This window comes from Aphelocoma coerulescens, chromosome 4 (genome assembly GCF_041296385.1).
Source record: "Aphelocoma coerulescens isolate FSJ_1873_10779 chromosome 4, UR_Acoe_1.0, whole genome shotgun sequence".
Taxonomy (NCBI): domain Eukaryota; kingdom Metazoa; phylum Chordata; class Aves; order Passeriformes; family Corvidae; genus Aphelocoma; species Aphelocoma coerulescens.
Window position 1 is genome coordinate 53076837 of NC_091017.1, and position 17727 is coordinate 53094563.

The 17727-nt window shown below is 38.0% G+C and overlaps 2 protein-coding genes across 3 annotated transcripts in view; both read left to right on the top strand.

Moving 5' to 3' along the window:
* The first annotated feature begins 576 nt into the window (after window positions 1–576).
* On the top strand, window positions 577–9302 carry CNGA1 (cyclic nucleotide gated channel subunit alpha 1). 2 transcript variants are annotated; one of them, XM_069012171.1, is made up of 8 exons: window positions 577–644; window positions 4376–4518; window positions 4745–4807; window positions 5197–5229; window positions 5326–5427; window positions 6320–6427; window positions 6572–6678; window positions 7493–9302. In XM_069012171.1, the coding sequence occupies exons 2-8, from the start codon at window positions 4412–4414 to the stop codon at window positions 8908–8910; spliced, it is 1938 nt and encodes a 645-aa protein (XP_068868272.1). In that variant the 5' UTR covers window positions 577–644; window positions 4376–4411; the 3' UTR covers window positions 8911–9302. The 2 variants fall into 2 exon arrangements, with proteins under 2 accessions (XP_068868272.1, XP_068868271.1); XM_069012170.1 differs by lacking the exon at window positions 577–644 and adding an exon at window positions 4206–4288.
* A 2428-nt stretch (window positions 9303–11730) lies between these two features.
* NFXL1 (nuclear transcription factor, X-box binding like 1) overlaps window positions 11731–17727 on the top strand; it is a 49261-nt gene continuing 43264 nt past the window's right edge. The window contains exons 1-6 of the mRNA XM_069014176.1: window positions 11731–12061; window positions 13359–13529; window positions 13864–13973; window positions 15605–15738; window positions 17217–17395; window positions 17563–17724. Coding sequence (XP_068870277.1) covers window positions 11902–12061; window positions 13359–13529; window positions 13864–13973; window positions 15605–15738; window positions 17217–17395; window positions 17563–17724 — 916 coding nt within the window. The 5' untranslated portion in view covers window positions 11731–11901. The remainder of the gene's footprint in view (window positions 12062–13358; window positions 13530–13863; window positions 13974–15604; window positions 15739–17216; window positions 17396–17562; window positions 17725–17727) is intronic.

A 17727-nucleotide genomic window follows, 5' to 3' on the forward strand; every position in this document is an offset into this window, starting at 1 on the left:
TGTCACTTCTTGTGCTTGTAGATAGGACTAGTAAGCTTCTGCTCAGGTGAAGGATAATACTGACTGCCACTGTCACTTTCATCTCCCTCTAAATCTCAAAATCCATCACTAGGTTAAGGAAATCCTCCTCTAATAACCATGTCCTTCCTTGGGAATAACACAGAGAACTGCACAGGGGCCTGGCTCTTTGTGAAATCATTCAATAAGAGATTTATTTATGAAATGCTGATTATATGGTGGCTCTGCTTATGTAGTAAGGAAATGTGGCTGATTTAAAGGACTGAGATCTCTATTAGAAGGAGCAGATTGCATTCCCAAGGTAAGCATGCACACTGCTTGTTGAAACTGCTTATTGCAGAACTGCTGAAGACTCTTAGCATGTTAGAAAAGACAGACCATGCTGTATCATGCTGTAGATTTCGATGCTAATGAAGATTTTTTTGCTGCTTTTTGTAAAGAAAAAGATTAGATCTTTATATGATGCCAAAATCTGTTCTAGGGTATCCTTATTTAAAGCATTTTCTACATGAAAATAATGACTAGAGATGTGAATGTAGTGGGCCAGTAAGAATGGGAGAAATACGTAAAATAAAAAAGCAGAAGAGATAGAAGCTGATCTTCCATTCACCACAATCCTGTTAAAGGTTAATACTGCCTTCATTTTCTTGCAGCCCTAAAAATTTTAATGTATAGTAATTAATATAATTAGTTTTCAGGTCATAATGCTTGAAAACTCGGTTGTTTATCATAGTAGTTACATTTAAAAGAATCCAAAGTAGTAAAAGAAAACTATTTGGGACGATACAGTAAAAACCATATGGTAGAAATCTAAAACACCTCTAAAGAAAGCATCTATTACCTTTTGAACTTGCTACCTAAATATGATAACGTGAAAATGTGCATCCCAATTTTAAAAAGCAGTGTAACAATTTGTGACAAGTATCAGTTTAAGAAAAAATATGCGTGACTACAGAATTGGAAACGTGATGGTGATACAAGTTAGTAAAAAAAACTGAAATGCTTGAAAATGCATTAAGATGAGTCCAGACCCACTGAGCTTAATGTGACATTTTCTACTGTGCCCAGTATGGGGGGTTTGTTACGGAAATGCTGTAACAAGGTAACAACAGTCCCAAAACTAGATTTAATTACTGTGTCCATCCAACTTGCACTGGGCACATGCTGCATTAGCACTTCTGTATCTTAGACTTGGGAATTTAAACCCCCCCCAATTTTCTCAGAGACCAGTGGAATTTGAAGATATTCTTGTGCTACACATCCTGACTAATTGACAAGGAAAATAACCTGGTGCAGCACTCACTTAAGCTTGACATTCAAACTTGGTATTTTGAGACTACAGGGTAGTCAATACTTCAATTTCTATGCCATTTAATGTTTCCATTGCCTCAGTAATATGAAATGTCCAGTCCTGCCTGAAATGGCAGCTCCTCTTTCCCAGCAAATCCTATGCATGGCTGCCATGGCTGCTTCCCCAGAACACACAGTATCCCACTGTGCTTCCACTTAAAATATGTTGCAGTCGAGGTGGGTCACAACACATATATAACATGTATACTGTTATATATGGAGACTAACAACTCAAGGCAGTGGCAAAAAGCATCTTTAATTCTACAAAGCCTCTTTTATACAGTTTCTTCTCACTTGTGCTGTGTCCCCATCGGCTTCTACATTAACACCCCACAAAACTACTGGTTACTTGCAACTAACACCCATCTAAAACAATCTAAAGCAAATAACAGCCTCCCTGAACCAGCTGTGCTTTCTACATCTGTTGTTTTGGGTTCTTGCTTCTGTTGATGTTAAAACTTCTCACAGGTACAAAGCAAATTCTCAAGGGTACAAAGTGATTGTGTCCAAGTCGAGCCCTGTGAAACTCTCAGAGCAGCTTGTTGGTTTCCACAAAAACAGACACCAGCAGAAACAGAAGAATTTATTTATTTGAAAAAATAAAATCCAATTAACCTGATAAACATGGGAATGTAGAGGATACAGACTTTTTCCCCAGCCTTCAGGCTACATACCCTGGATTGGTGTGATTTTTGGACACATTCTGTTTTAACATACTTAATATCATCTTTAACATCCAGTACAAGTACAAATCAGTATGTCTGGACAGCACAAAGATTGTTCTGTTTTGTTTTGTTTTGTTTTGTTTTGTTTTGTTTTGTTTTGTTTTTCAAACAAAAGAAGACTTAAAGAGCAAATGTAAACATGAAAAATGTGTGCCCATGTAGAAATGCTGGAACTGTGAGTCCTAATATGAACTGACTGGATTAGAGCCCATTCTATTGGAGAAATTTTCTCCCTTGAGATTAATGCATTTGAAGTTGTTTGGTGCTGAGTTGGACACAGCTTTATTTTGCACCAGTATTTGTGAGGCCCTGTGGAGGATATAGGTTTAATCAGGATGGAATTTTGTGTGCCAGCATTAGGAGAGCTTTCATAGCATCTGTAAGCAGATATAAAGCTTCTTAATTCAACCTGGTGTAATGTCAATCTTCACACTTTCAAGCAGCAAGTCAGTGGAAGCCCTGGTATAGCTTTTAGTCTCCTGATGAATCTAACCTAAAGTTTGCCATGTCTTAGAAATTTGTAATATTTTTATATCTATTTATCTTAGACCTGATCCTTGCTGGTAAGCATTTAAAGACTGACCAGCAATATTGGACTACATTTATGACTATTCACGGAATAGCATATCTTAATCTTCAATTTTTATCTTTCTGTTTTGTAGAATGTTATACCTCAGTTGGTCAGAGCATGGTGCTAATAACACCAAGGTTGTGGGTTCAATCCCTGTATGGGCCATTTGCTTAAGAGTTGGACTCAATGATCTTTGTGGGTCCCTTCCAAATTAGAACATTCTGTGATTCTGTGATATTGCTGTATTATATTTTGCACCATGTGTCATTCGTGTCTGATGAGTGCTGGAAACATGTATTTCCTCTCCTATTTCCTGTATAGGTGTATTTTTAGTTTCATTGGCAAATAATGGAATTCAAGTAAGTCTGGCAGAAATACATCAGCTGTATCATTCTGCTTCTCCTTCGTGATGTGCCAGAATACACTGCTTTAAGACTGATCCACACGGCTTTGACCTAACTTATCAGTGGTACAGACACTCATTTGCCAGTCTGTGGCTTACAGACATCTCTATACTCTGATTTCCCACATGCAGGGAAATTGTTACTGCAGTGGAAAGCATCTGTTTTATAATGCTCTCTAACTGGTCCTGGCAAGACCAGATCACACTGGTAGACAGAATTCATGCCTAAAGAGTTTGCAATCCCACTGATGCCAAGATATAAGTGAAAGCATTGTAGGAATAAGTGGTGAAAAAGGAGAGCAGAAGTTAATTACACCAGTGCTAGAAAATTGTGCAGTGGAATGCACTGTATTAGCTATAAAACATTTTCAGGTGGTTTTTTCCTTTAGATTAACAGACCAGACATAAAGAGATACTAACATTTCTACTTAGGTGTTTATATACTACCTGCTATATGAATAAGGAAACTACTACAATAGTCTTACCCTCTTTTTTACAGAACCCACTCTTCAGCCTCAACAGAATAGAAGTCTCAGGTATCAGATATATTGAGATTTCCTTGGACCTACAGCCAGGGGGTACTTTTTAGTCTGGTTTTCAGGATGTCATCTGTGCATGAATCTGTTTATCCATCTTGATACAGTGTTTCAAGTGTTTGGTTCAAAACCAAAAGAAACAGTGGTAGATGTTTCAAACACAATTGTTTAAATATTTTCAAAGTATGTGTCAAAACTCAGGAGAGAGACCTAAATTAATGCTTCCCTAAAGATGTGTACAACTTTCCCTTTAGCAGCAGTTGCCTGGTCATTTTCTTGTCTGGTGGCAATGTCATGGGAGACAGGAAACTGCAAATATTCTTGTTGGTCTTCAGGAAAGTGTAGAGGGATTCCTTGTGGAACAGGGGCATATGATAACCCAGGAGAGTTTGGGCAACCCAGGGCTGCTGCAGAAGAACCCTTGAAGGGGCTCAGGCTGCAGATAGGCCAGAAAGACACCTGGCTGCAGGCAGCCCTGAACAGCCTTGGGAAAAGTTACACACTGGTCGGCTCCCGTGCTGCTTAGAGGCTGTCCCGTGGGAATAGGGCGTGAAGCTTTGTAAAGTAGATAGAAGGGAGTGTAAGTAAACAATAAAGGGGGCACGATGCTCAAATCTTAGCGGTGTTCGTATCGTGACTCTGGCCGGTCTCCCCAGCACTCGGAAACCGCCCCCGCTAAAGGAAAGTAAGGATGTAAAGGATTCATTTTTAGGAAAAAGAGACCCCCTACTTCTTCTACTTGCAAAATGACTTGATTTTTTTTTTAATTCAGCTTTCTCCAATTATCCAAATTAAGACAAACTTGACCATGAAGGTAGGAGTGATTGAGACCCATCATTCCCATACAATTGTTCCCAGTGTGGTAGTGCATGACACCAGTAAGGACCCTGGATTGATGCACAAAGGGGAAAGCAGGTATGTCAAATATATTTAGTGTCAGTTTGGTTTTTTTTAAGTTTGATAATTTGCATAGGATTATCTAAGCACAGATACTTGCTATCATATAATTTTCTACGCTCTTAGTAATAAACTAAGTTTTAAAGATTATAGTATATTGCTTATTGTAAATATTTAGGAGATTTTTTTTTTTTTTTTAATTTCAGCAGATATCGTATAACTGTGTTGTTTCATTGTTCCCCAGGCAACAATATCTACCTGGAGTATTTGCATGCTACAATATTAACAATAATAGTAATAAAGATGAGTAAGTATCTTTGCCATTTGATAAAATAACAGTACTACAATTTTGATTGTTAAAGCAGAAATTAATATTTATAATATATATCTAATAGTTTCTTTAGAAACAGTTATGTCATTCAGGTAAGCCCAAAAAAGACTGCATGTACATTTCAACTTCATGCACATCACTTATGATGATCATTCTCATTACCAAAGTTACTGATATTGTATCTATTAATTTAAAATAAAAGTAGTTCTAGGTGTATACAATAAGCAATAAGAAAAATAGTTTTTTGGAAGGTCAAACACCTAAGTATAATGTTATCCTTACTGAATTCAGATGCTTCTAATACATAGATGTCAAAGAAAGGGGATGTGCATCCCATGAGCCTGTCATATTTTTCTTTTTCTTAGAGAGGAGAAGAAAAGGAAAAAAGAAAAGAAGAGGTAAGATGAAGAGTAATAATACTACTATTTCTAAGATACTTAGGTTTTTTCTAAATATGTTTAACTTGGTCTTTAACAATGGAAATTATTTCTTAGCAAGCCAGAAAAAAAAAAGGATGGAGAAAGACAAAAGAACAAAGAAAAAAAGGAGAAAAATAAAAATAAAGATAAATTGAAGAAGAAAGAAAATATAGAAGTGTAAGTATTTTTCATTTAGGTCCTGTTATGCTGTATAATAAAACTGCTTTTGATGTAAGAACAAATTCATTCACAGATGTCCTGTAAAGATGTTTATACTTTAGTGAACGAGTGTACAGACTGCTGTTGTTCTCCCTAGAGTAGAGTTGTTTTGACTTAACTTCATATGTGGACAACAGAAATATGCATGCATGGAGGTGATCTGAAAACGTTAATCAAGATGTATCTGCTTTGGATTCTGATTATCTAATATTTCTTGGATAACACACTGCAGCAAATGATGTGCCAGCATAAAGCAATCTCTTCCACACACAAAGGCACCTACAAGCAAGTAAACTCTTCTATGCTCTAAAAGTTGTCACTTTATACTCTGCTTGGTAAATTCATAATTCTCTGGCTAAGGAAGAGAAATTTAAAACAGTGCAGCAGAAACCTGCGTTGTATGATTTCCTGTTTTTGGTTTCTTTATGTAAACTATGCCAATGTTTTGTCTTCTTCAGGGCTAGACTTTTCCCAGTGAGAAAGGCATGATTCGTCTCATAATTTATATTTATTTAAAAATTAGTAGTCACATCATCTCTCTTTTTTTTAATGACAAAATCAATTATCAGACAAAAGAGTTATTTGTGTAGAAAAATAAACTTTAAAATTACATGTGCCACTATAAAGTGAGACTGCCAAGCTAATTTTACTCAGCAAAATTTAGATTCTAAAGTTTGTGTCCCAAGTCACCAGCTTCATATTTTCCATGCATTTGAGCAAGGAAGTTTAACTTTGATAAAGACCATTTATTTGACAATAATAGTTACTGGAATGCTTCATTCCTCAAAAATTGATATGTGTATTTCAAGTCTCTCATTAAATCTCTTTTTTCCCCCTGCTTACCACTTAGGAAGAAGAAAGATATTTTCACCATTGATCCAGCAGGAAATATATATTACAACTGGTTGTTTTGCATCACAATGCCTGTCATGTACAACTGGACCATGATTATTGCTAGGTGATGTACTCTTTTAATGACTACATAGAACTTCTGGAAAATCATAATATCCCTAAATAGATAAAAAAATTCTATTCATCACTGATTTGTGCAACTATTTAATTTTTATTTCATGGTAATTTACTTTTGTTTTTTCATATTTAGAGCCTGTTTTGATGAGCTTCAGCATGATTACTTAATGGCATGGTTTATTATTGATTATGTTTCTGATGCCATTTATGTTGCTGATATGTTTGTACGGACAAGGACAGGTAAATATACTCAATTAATTATTGCTTTTTATATATTTATGCCAGGTTTTTTGAAAATCAATATACTATTACTTCTCTTATCTGAATAGCCTTGATGAGGTGCAATAGTGAAAAAAGACATTGAGAGATTTCAGAAAGCCTGCAGCCTCACTTTATAAGTAGGAGAAATTTTGATGTAATTCTGATGTATTACTCAAAGGACACATAAAGTTTGAGATATGCAGGTACAAGCTGTTCTGCCTGCAGCTGACTCATCAAGACAAAATAAACATGTGGTGCAGCCAGGTGAGGATCGGGGGTTCTGAAAAAGCAGCACCTAAATCTGGAATGAAGGGGAGATTCAAGTATTTGCTTGATTTTCAAGACCATTGAGCAAGCAAGACATCCTATTAACTTCAACTCCCACTATTTATTTAAAAATATTATCCTAATGGAGTTATTAAGTAGATACACTCAATATAGAACTGAAATTCCTGTGTTAAAATTCTTTCCCCAATTAACCACCCTTCCTACAGCTTGTGGAGGTTTTTTTGGAGGGGAAGGTGTTTTTTTTTCAGATGTTCACAATAGTTGAAAAGTGGAGGAAAAGAATCAGAGCTAGAAATTTTTATCTTTCAAAGCTGTATAGTTTAGCTCAAGCTGAACCATGTAGCACTAAGCTATTTGGAAATAAGAGACAATATTAAAAAGTAAGAGAAGTTATGTTCCATATGGAATTTGCACCCAAAATATTTTTCAAAGTAGATTTGGACTGACATTAAACACAACACATTTGAACTTGTAGCATTTTTTATTATCTACAATTTTATTTTAGGTTACCTGGAGCAAGGTCTTCTGGTGAAAGAAGAACAAAAGCTACGAGAGAAATACAAGAAATCTTTTCAATTCAAACTAGATTTTCTGTCAATCGTACCAACTGATCTCTTATACTTTAAGTTAGGATTGAATTACCCAGAATTAAGAATAAACAGACTACTCAGAGTAGCTCGGATGTTTGAATTCTTCCAGAGAACAGAAACCAGGACAAACTACCCAAATATCTTCAGGATCTCTAACCTTGTCATGTACATTGTGATTATTATTCACTGGAATGCCTGCGTGTATTACTCGATCTCAAAAGCCATTGGATTTGGGGCTGACACATGGGTCTACCCCAACACCTCAGATCCTGAATTTGCCCGCCTGACTAGAAAATATGTCTACAGTCTCTACTGGTCAACACTGACCCTGACTACTATTGGTGAAACACCTCCTCCTGTAAGAGATTCTGAGTATTTCTTTGTGGTTGTTGACTTCTTGGTTGGAGTGCTGATTTTTGCTACCATTGTTGGTAACGTGGGCTCTATGATCTCCAACATGAATGCTGCCAGGGCAGAGTTTCAAGCAAGGATTGATGCTATCAAGCAGTACATGCACTTTCGGAATGTGAGTAAAGACATGGAAAAAAGAGTTATAAAGTGGTTTGACTACCTGTGGACAAACAAAAAGGCTGTGGATGAAAGGGAAGTCTTGAAGTATCTGCCAGATAAACTAAGAGCAGAGATTGCAATCAATGTTCACCTGGAAACGCTAAAAAAGGTTCGGATTTTTGCAGACTGTGAAGCTGGTCTGCTGGTTGAACTGGTTTTGAAACTCCAGCCCCAGGTATACAGTCCTGGAGATTATATTTGCAGAAAAGGAGATATTGGACGAGAGATGTACATTATCAAAGAAGGCAAGCTGGCAGTAGTTGCTGATGATGGAATTACCCAATTTGTGGTTCTAAGTGATGGCAGCTACTTTGGAGAAATCAGCATTCTCAATATCAAGGGTAGCAAAGCTGGCAATCGAAGAACAGCCAATATTAAAAGTATTGGATACTCGGACTTGTTTTGTCTGTCCAAAGACGATCTCATGGAGGCTTTAACAGAGTATCCAGATGCAAAGGCGATGCTAGAAGAAAAAGGCAAGCAAATCCTAATGAAAGATGGCTTGCTGGACATTGAAATTGCAAATTTAGGAAGTGATCCTAAAGATCTGGAAGAGAAGGTCGCCTACATGGAACGTGCTATGGACAGGTTACAAACAAAGTTTGCCAGGTTGTTGGCTGAGTATGAAGGTGCACAACAGAAACTGAAAAAAAGACTAACACAAATAGAGAAAATATTGAAGCCAGTTATAGAGGAAGAGTTTGCAGACTTAGAAGAAGCAGATCCATCCACAGATAAACCTGGATTGTCAAAAGCAGAATAAAAACAATGGAAGTTGCCAATAAGACTGAGCGTCAAATCCTGACTGGGGCTGAATACATTAATTTCTAATCTTTGTAGCACCTGGCTATTAATTACAAAGAATTATTTGTTGAGACAATGTCACTAATCTCCTACCAGCAGTGTGTATTTGGCAGGTTTGGGGCAGAAAAAGAAGAATCAAGAAAGAGAATGGAAGATAACACTTTGCTCTTGCACAAACAGGTGGTATTATCTGCTAATGTGTTATGTACACTGTCATATACTGGCAAATATTGGAAGTTTTGCTGGCTGTTTTAAAATAATTTGTGTCTGCTTATGGAAAGAATGAAAGGTTTGGTAACAATTATATTATTTGAAGTCATTAGCCTTTATATTAAATTTGTGTATAAATGAGCACATTTTAATATCTATTGATTAACATGAAATTAATTAAGTATGGGATATTAATGCAGATGAGAGTACTGAAGGCTGTAAGATGTGGAAAATACTATTACTTCATTGGGTCCACCTTGGCTGATAGCTTGAAATGTAAGTGGGCAGTTTGAAATGGTCCTTTTTTCAGGATAATACATGCAAAGGCTGGAATATAGAGAGCAGAAAATACAACTTTTTGCAAGCATCAATATGAAAGATATGGATGGCTCACAATGTAATGTTCTTTCCACAATAATAATAAAAAATATACAAATATACAAATAATACACAAATAAAAATATACAGTAAAGATTGTTCTGTTTCATGTAATCATGTGGCTGCTAATATGAACTATCAAGCTTTGAAGATTTGTAACTAAAAATGTTTATGTCCCTAATGTAACACTGGTTTATGCTGGCAGAGTGGAAGGGGAAGACATGACAGCAACAGGCTAAATTCTTCCTACTGGGTCTTCTGTAGATGCTGTTAGGGGAAGAATACAACTGAAGAGGCTGTTTTTTTCCCACTGATAGAGTATTTCTTTCTTCATAACTACTTCTGGGACAGTAAAATCTACAGATTCATATCCATTTTTCAGCTGCTTTAAGATGTATTATCTCCTTGGATTTCCCCCTAATTTATATCTTTTTTTATTGGCAAAAAAACCGGTTTGCTTAGTCATGGACTCAGCTGGGTGTTTGCAGATGGGTATTTTCAGCAGAAGTTTATCACAGGCACATAACATTGGATAAGTTTAATAAAAGGGAGAGAAGAAAGGGACTGTAATGAGAGAATGGGAAATTCTCTATTTAGGCAAATTTGATTATCCTGAGCAATTGAACTGCCACTCTTAAAAAATACATATGTACACGTTACTGTCAATAATATCTCTACACTTGCATTCTCTCCTTAATGAGATGGAGATAACATAAATTGGGTGACTTATAAAGTGCATTCCTTTCTGGCTGTTATCTTTTTTGTAATGCTGATACTTTCCAGGATGCCTGAGATCTAGAAATAACTCCTGATTTACTGCAAGGATGAAATTTTATGAAGTACTTAATGCATAGGATATATACAGAACAACAAGGGTAAATATAAATACAAAATGGCTGTTCATGCCCTGTTGATCCTGTGTTTTGAATGACAAATGACTTAATTAGTTGATAAGGGGAAAGGGTATGCCATCCTGTCAGTAAAGATTCTATCCTTGTACACAGGAGGAAGGATTATTCTGGCATTTAGCTATATGGCGAGTGTTGGACTTTTCAATCAGCATTCTTCCAGCTCAGGTCTTGAATATAATTTGCAATCTGTATGCCAGCAGCAACCTATCCTATATGGCTAGTAGGCACTTAGGAAGCACTTTTTGCCTCTGTTGAAGTGCTTAAGACTCTTTATTAGAGAAATGTATGAGATGATATTTTAATTTAAAAAGGCAGATATCTATTGTTAACATTTTTTTAAATTGATCCTTCAGCCTAAGACATGAATTGTATTCACTACCTGCCTCTTTCTTGAGAATAAAATATTCTTTGATTTTAACCACTTCAAAATAAAAAAGAAAAACAGAATTGGCCTCCAGTGGTTTGCTTACTATTTTCAGACTATGGCTGAAAATCTTGTATAACCTAACTTTTATGAGACGGTATTTGCTGAAATGCAAAGTTTCCTCCTGGCACACGACATAATGTAAGTGCTATAAGGAAATGGCAATAAAATTAAAACTATTTCAACTTGCCTTTATTTGTTAGAACTTAGGAGGCACACAAGTTCCTCAATATATGTTTCTGTGTGCTAAAACTTTCTGGATGTACTTCAGTAAAGTTTCTAAACAGGCTTTGTGGTTTTTTACTCTCAATACTCCAGGAGCTACGAGGTTATAGGAGTTACAGGAGCTATGAAGAAAATGTCTGCAAGAGCCGCATGCTGCTGGAGCGGCTGCCAGGAATTTACTCTAGAGACAAGGAGGCTCGGGCGGACCTTGCCGCTCCCTACAACTACCCGAAGGGAGGCGGCAGTGAGCGGGGGCCGGTGTCTTCTCCTAAACAGTAAGAGACAGGACGAGAAGAAATGGCCTCAAGTTGCGCCAGGAGAGATTAGATTTGGGTATTAGGAAAAATTTCAACCGAAACGGTTGTCAAGCACTGGAACAGGCTGCCCAGGGAAGTGGTGGAGACACCATCCCTTGAGGAATTTGAAAGCCGTATAGATGTGGCACTTGGGGACATGGTTCAACGGCGGACGTGGCAGCGCTGGGTTAACGGCTGGACTGCGTGATCTCACAGGTTTTCCAAGCTGGAGCACTCCGTGACCCAGGGACAGAGCCACAGCCCCGGCTCCGACCCCGGCCGGCTGAGGCGGTGCCCGGCGCCGGCCCGCCCGCCGCGCGGGGAGCGCTGGGAGCTGTAGTCGCGCTGCCGCGGGAGCACCGGCGGCTCCGCCGCTTCCACCGCCGGGCGGAGCGGCCAGGCCGGGCTGGGCCGGCCGGATCGCTCCCCGCGGGGCGGCTGTGCCAGCGGGGAGGAGGCGGAGAGTCTAGTCCTGCTGCTGTCCTTCGCTCTCTGCCGGGGGACAAATGGAGGCTCCGTGGCGCCAGGGCGGCCGGGGCCGCGGCCGCGCCAGGCCCGGGGACGAGCTCGCCGCCAGCTCTGGGGCGGCCGCCCGGCCCCCGGCCCCGAGGGGCCGCGGCGGTGCCCGCGCTGCGGCAGCGGGGACCATCAGCGAGAGGGCCAGCGGTGAGTGTCGCGTCCTGCCCTCTACCCGTGCTGCCGGGCCCCGGACTGGGGAGCCGGCGGTGGCCCGGAGCCCCTGCAGGTGGCCAGGTCGGGGCTGTCCCCGGCGTCGCGGGCAAGGGAGGCTGGCGGGCCCTGGCCCCGCTCCCGCACTGCTTGGCGGTGGCGAGCCGGTGTTCGCCATGTGCCGTGTCGTGCCCGCAGCTTCCTGCCGGGGGGAGGACGCGGAGGCCCCAGGCAGTGGCCAGGAGAGAGGGGCTAAGTCGTCGCCAGGGTGCACGGTCTTCTTCTTGGAGCAGAAGAGTAAAGTGTAAATTAATGGATGAAACATCTGTTCCTTAGCACGGTTGGAAACAGCCAGGGAGTTGCTCGGTAGAAACATCGTTTGGTGCGCTGGTCAGGGACACGCTTTCCTCCCGTCTGGGAAAGGTGCGGGCTTTCGGTACGCGCAGCAGCTGTGAGTGCAAGTTCATCCTCGGGAAATATACCAGAGAAGTGCCAAAGACAGAGCTCTTTTAAGTGGCAGTATAGTTTCTTAAAAAGAGCCTTAAAACTAAACTTGACGAAACCCCGGTAAATATATTTGGTCTAGTAGGCTAATATGGAAAGCTAGCGATCTCCTGAAGACCTTTATGTCTCCATCATATTTTGTCTTAAGGGTACTTTGGTTTATTGTGAACTCTTTTTTGTTCCTCTGAGTGAGAACCTGTCTCTATTTCACATACAATAACTTTAAAAAAGGTTACATTAAAAACCCACTCACTTTTAATGTTGCTAGCTGTGAAATAGCATGAACACACTATTGCAATAAAGAGTTGTTGAATTTGAGGGAGATCAGTTAAAGTCATAATTTAAGAAATACCAAATGCTGGAGAAATACCTGTATGGTATCTGCAAATTATAACAACTGTAATTTTTTTATAAACAAACTGCGTCTTTTGGTTTTTTTCTTCCTCATGCTATGACGGTTGTGTTTTTGTGGGATGTATGGGGACTTTTTAAGTATCCTTTTCATAAAGCAGCATTATAGTTGCATATATTCTGGTATGTTTGGTTGGATTTGTCAGCAGTAATTGACAGATAATAATTCCTGCTGTGAATTTTATGATAATGCACAGTAAAGAAGTAAATACAATTTATCTCTTGTATGGTATTGAAAATGCAGTGATGTAATACTCTTAAAAATATAAAATTAGCAAACTCTGTAAATAAAAGGACAATTGAAAGTATGTAGAACTGAGTGTGGTGTTTACAATTAACTGTCATTGTATTAATCATCATTGGTATTTTTTCTTAATAGAATTATCTTCACTGAAGAAATTTGATGAAATTAAGAAGGCTAATCAGGCTGCAGCAAAAAAGCTAGTTGAAGACCAATTAAGCTCCTCATCTGAAGATGATGATGAAGATGCTGAAGTAAAACAAGGGAAGATTTTGGACAAAACATTTACCATTTACACCAGTCAAACTGGTAATGGTTTTTGATTTATTGACTTTTATTTTGGTATGAAAGCATAAACAATGCGGTATCATTGTGTATTAGAATTTTTCTGTAATTGGAAGGAAGGCACTCTATCATGATGTCTTACATTAAAAGTATTTTTTCCCAGCAGTGCATGCTGGCTGTACTTCTTGTCTTTTCATGCAGAAGCAGAGGTATAGTTTTAAACTGTCTTAAGTGTGGCTTTTTAAATAATACATGAATGGCTTTATTCAGAGAAAAAATACTTTTGCAGCAGTCTCAAGATGTACAGAATAACAGATCAAACATTACTGATTGCTTTAAAAATCTTTATACATTAAAGATGGAGATGCAAGTGAACTGGAACGTACGAGACAGTACATGAATGAGGCCTTTCAGTCAGGGGCTATGACTTGTCTCATCTGCATCGCTTCAGTTAAAAGGAACCAAGCTGTAAGTACTTTACAGTAACCTTTTAGAACAAAACAAATCTAACTGTCTGAATAACTTGTATTATATTATTGAGGTTATTCTTGGGATTGAAAGCTTTAAAATGGTAAGAGTACTAAGTGCAATATTTAGCATCTTTGGATTTTGAAACACTGGAAGACATAAGTGGTTATATCTGTAGCTTGTAATCGGAATATGTCTTTTGTTGTCATATGTTTGTTATAGTGTAAAATGGCTATTTTTAAGTTTAGGGTAGTAGTGTGTGGCAAAAGATAAGTGCTTGAATGCCAGTGCTTGCAATTGTGTATTCAATAAGCTATGGAGTAGCAAATCAAAATATTAAATACTAGGAAGTTAAGAGATATTATTGTTAGTTTTACAGCAGGGAAGCTAAGATAAACTTTGCTGCCCTCAATGCTGATCAGGTGCAAGGGAAGTGTGTGTGTCAGAGAAGTTTGTCCTATTTCATATAGGTACATTTTATATGGGAGAGATTTCAGGACAAATATTTTTTCCTTTCTGTTAGAGTTACTTGAATCAAAAACAGGTTTGCAACTGTATGTTTAACATTAAAAAGAAAAGAAGTGTAGAAAATATTTTAATTTCTTATGATAGATATGCACAGACTACAAGTACCTGATGAAACTGTAGTCAGTAACTTCTTTCTAAAAAGAAATGCAATATATTTTTTATGAATTCTTAAGATATTTAATCCATATTCTTTCAGACCTTAATGAATATGCTTAGCTTGACTTTTGACAAGACTTTTGATCTGTGGCTCCTGATAGAGTTAATCTTATCTCAGCAGAAGTGAGATGATTTGGTAACTTGGAAGTCTTCTTTTATAACTCAGTGGTTTGCTAATTGTCTTGAATCTTTATAATTTCAGCCAAGTCTGTTTGTTTACATAATATCTCCTGCTTGGCTTTAGCTTTGGGAAGTTAGTTACCATAGTTCTAGAAACTTATGTCATTGGCACTGTCCTCTGTAAGTTAATGGGAGAAGTCTCTGTATTTTCACAGTATTGTTTCATAACATTGTCTTAAGTTATTAAAAAAAAATTAAAGTTAAAATTTTCTTCTGCACTTTTCTTACCAAATTGTTATAGTTTTGGGTAAAGCCAAAGTCATCTTTATGGTGCCAGGTGGTGCAATAATGGACAGTGGCACAAACTGGGCCTTGGGAGGTGCAGATTGGATACTAGGAAGGTAGTATGAAACCTGGAGTAGCTTGCTCAGGATGGTTGTGGAGTCCCCATCCCTCAGGACTTTCCAGCTTTGCTAGGCGAACTGTGTCTGAACAGAGCTAAGCTGGCAATAGTCCTTCTTTGGGCATCAGTTTGTGCTACATGACCGCCAACAGTGTGTTGAAATCAACATTTCTCTGATTATCGGAGTATTTTGGGCTCAGCCTTGGCAAAAACTTCCCATGGAAGTCAGAAAAAAAGATTATAGGTCTGAATCTGTAACAGTAAAACTGCCTGTATTGATCTAACAATGGGTATAACCTATCTTTGAAAAAACATTTTTAAAGGGAAAAATAACAAGCTTATAGTTTTTTAGATATTATGGATGTTCATCAATGGAAACAGAAACTTCATTTAAAGCAATTGACACTTGATGTCTGCTCTTTAGGTCTGGAGCTGTTGTGGATGCTTTTGTATATTTCATCTGGTGTGTATCCAAAAGTGGGCCAAGGACAGCCTTTTTCTTGTATCTTCTCCTTTGACGGATGATGATTTTGGGAAGAAAGATTATCCATGGCCATGGTGAGCTCCTCATGGTACATTTACAAAATTACTTCTGTTGGGAAGATCATGCGAATTGGTGTTACTTTAGAAGGAATGGTACTTGTAAATGATGTGCACAACCAAAACAAAGAGTTTAGAAGACTGACTTTTCTATTGATTTTTAAGTTATTTGTAAGTTTTTGTTAATACGATTCAGAAAAATTTCTCAGGGATATTAAAACCTTGCTGCATCAAATTGTTTTAACCTCTGAGAAGGTAACTTACCTGTCGTGTCTCAGCTTATGACATTTATTTCTGAATGGTTTTACATATTTTTCACTTTCAAAGTTGGCACCATGAAATAAGTTTAAAAAAGATTGTCAAATAGCAAGATGTAGGGATTTATTATTTATTTTTTTAGTCTCAGTATAATCCAAACATTAAATCAGGTCTTGCAGTTTTACTTGAGGTGGTATAAAGAAGAAGGTAATAATGTGACTACAAGAATAAAATTTTCTAAGCAGGTTTGCTTAGGAAATAAAGTGTCAGTTGTTGGCTGGCAGCATCTCAAGTTTTAATGCCTCTTCTACTATGAACTCATTTTGTGTTTAAACATAATGTTTAGAATGAAAAAAATTCCAGGCAAATGGTACTTTATTTTACATTTAAAGACATGCTAAAGCTATGCTATCACTATTGAGAAATGGTTCATGGTCTGTAATGTATTATGTCAAGGCAAATCGATGTTTTATTTGATAAAAGTGAGTGCATAGGACTTTCAAAGTCCCTGTTCTTCTGTGAGAGGGACCTTCTTTTCTGTGGTCTTTTCCCAGTGTAGCCAGAAATGCAAACTATTTTGTTTCTCCTTCCTTGTGTTGCCTCCCTTGTCCATGGCTTGCAGGGGGCCTGTTTGGCCTGTGGCACTTTATAAGTTCCAGACCTCTGGTGTCTATACCTTTAGCAATAATGTATGTTTTAACTTCTGTCAACAAGGGTAAAACATGAAGGTGTACATCTTGAATCTAAAGTCTTTCAGATAAAATTCTAATTATTACGCATAGTTTTAATAGTGTTACTAAACTTTGTTTTATGTGGCTAATAGACTGCTACTAGTAAACCCCTGGTTTTTAATCCCTTTGTTTTTCAATTGGTTCTATTTGAGTAGGTTAACTGTTGCATTCTTTTAGATTGCTTTGATTTTCCTTAACATAAAAATTGTTCTGATTTTTGCTGTGCTGAATTTTTATCTATATATATTCTTAGAGAAAAGAAATTGCATTGACAAGACAATTCAGTAGATATTATAATGAATGTATTGTAAAATCTGACATATAGAAAGACCTTTATTCTTTATTACTGTATATTGTTATTACTCATTACAGTAGTTATAAAAATGTTAATTGGTAGCATTGAAACAGTCTTGGGAAGCCAAAATGACAAAAACTGCTGGTTTGTTGTTTTTTTTTTTTTTTATTTTAAAAAAATTGCTTTACTTTTCACTCCTTTTTCCCTTGTAGTCCAAAATGTAGGTTTGAATACAAACGCTCTGAAACTCCCAGTAGGTATTACTGTTACTGTGGAAAAGTGGAGAATCCAACAGTGGATCCATGGCTGGTACCTCACTCCTGTGGTCAGATATGCGAGAGGGAATTCAAACCTTCCTGTGGTCATAAATGTTTGCTGCTTTGTCATCCAGGTAAATCCTTTGTGTTTCTTGGTTGTGTCACCTGTATTTAGGTACCTGTTACACAGTTCAACTCAAATTCTGTTAAGTATATTTAAAATTCTCAGAGTAAAAGAGATGTAGTCAAGGCTGCATTTGCTGAATGGTTGTTAGCAAGATATTCTTTTTCCTGTAATTAGGACCCTGTCCACCTTGCCCAAAGATGGTCACAACAACCTGTCACTGTAAGAAAGCCAAACCAGTGCCCCGAAGGTGCAGTGCCAAGGAGTGGTCTTGCCGCCTGCCGTGTGGACGAACGTTGCTGTGTGGACAACATGTGTGTGAGAATCCCTGTCATGCAGGTA

What these genes read in the sequence shown, in the direction of transcription:
- CNGA1 (XM_069012171.1), top strand. Translation starts at nt 4,412, where the DNA reads ATGAAGGTAGGAGTGATTGAGACCCATCATTCCCATACAATTGTTCCC. An exon ending in ATGCACAAAGGGGAAAGCAG is followed by an intron (nt 4,519 to 4,744) that starts GTATGTCAAATA and finishes ATTGTTCCCCAG; the next exon opens with GCAACAATATCTACCTGGAG. An exon ending in GTTTGTACGGACAAGGACAG is followed by an intron (nt 6,679 to 7,492) that starts GTAAATATACTC and finishes ATTTTATTTTAG; the next exon opens with GTTACCTGGAGCAAGGTCTT.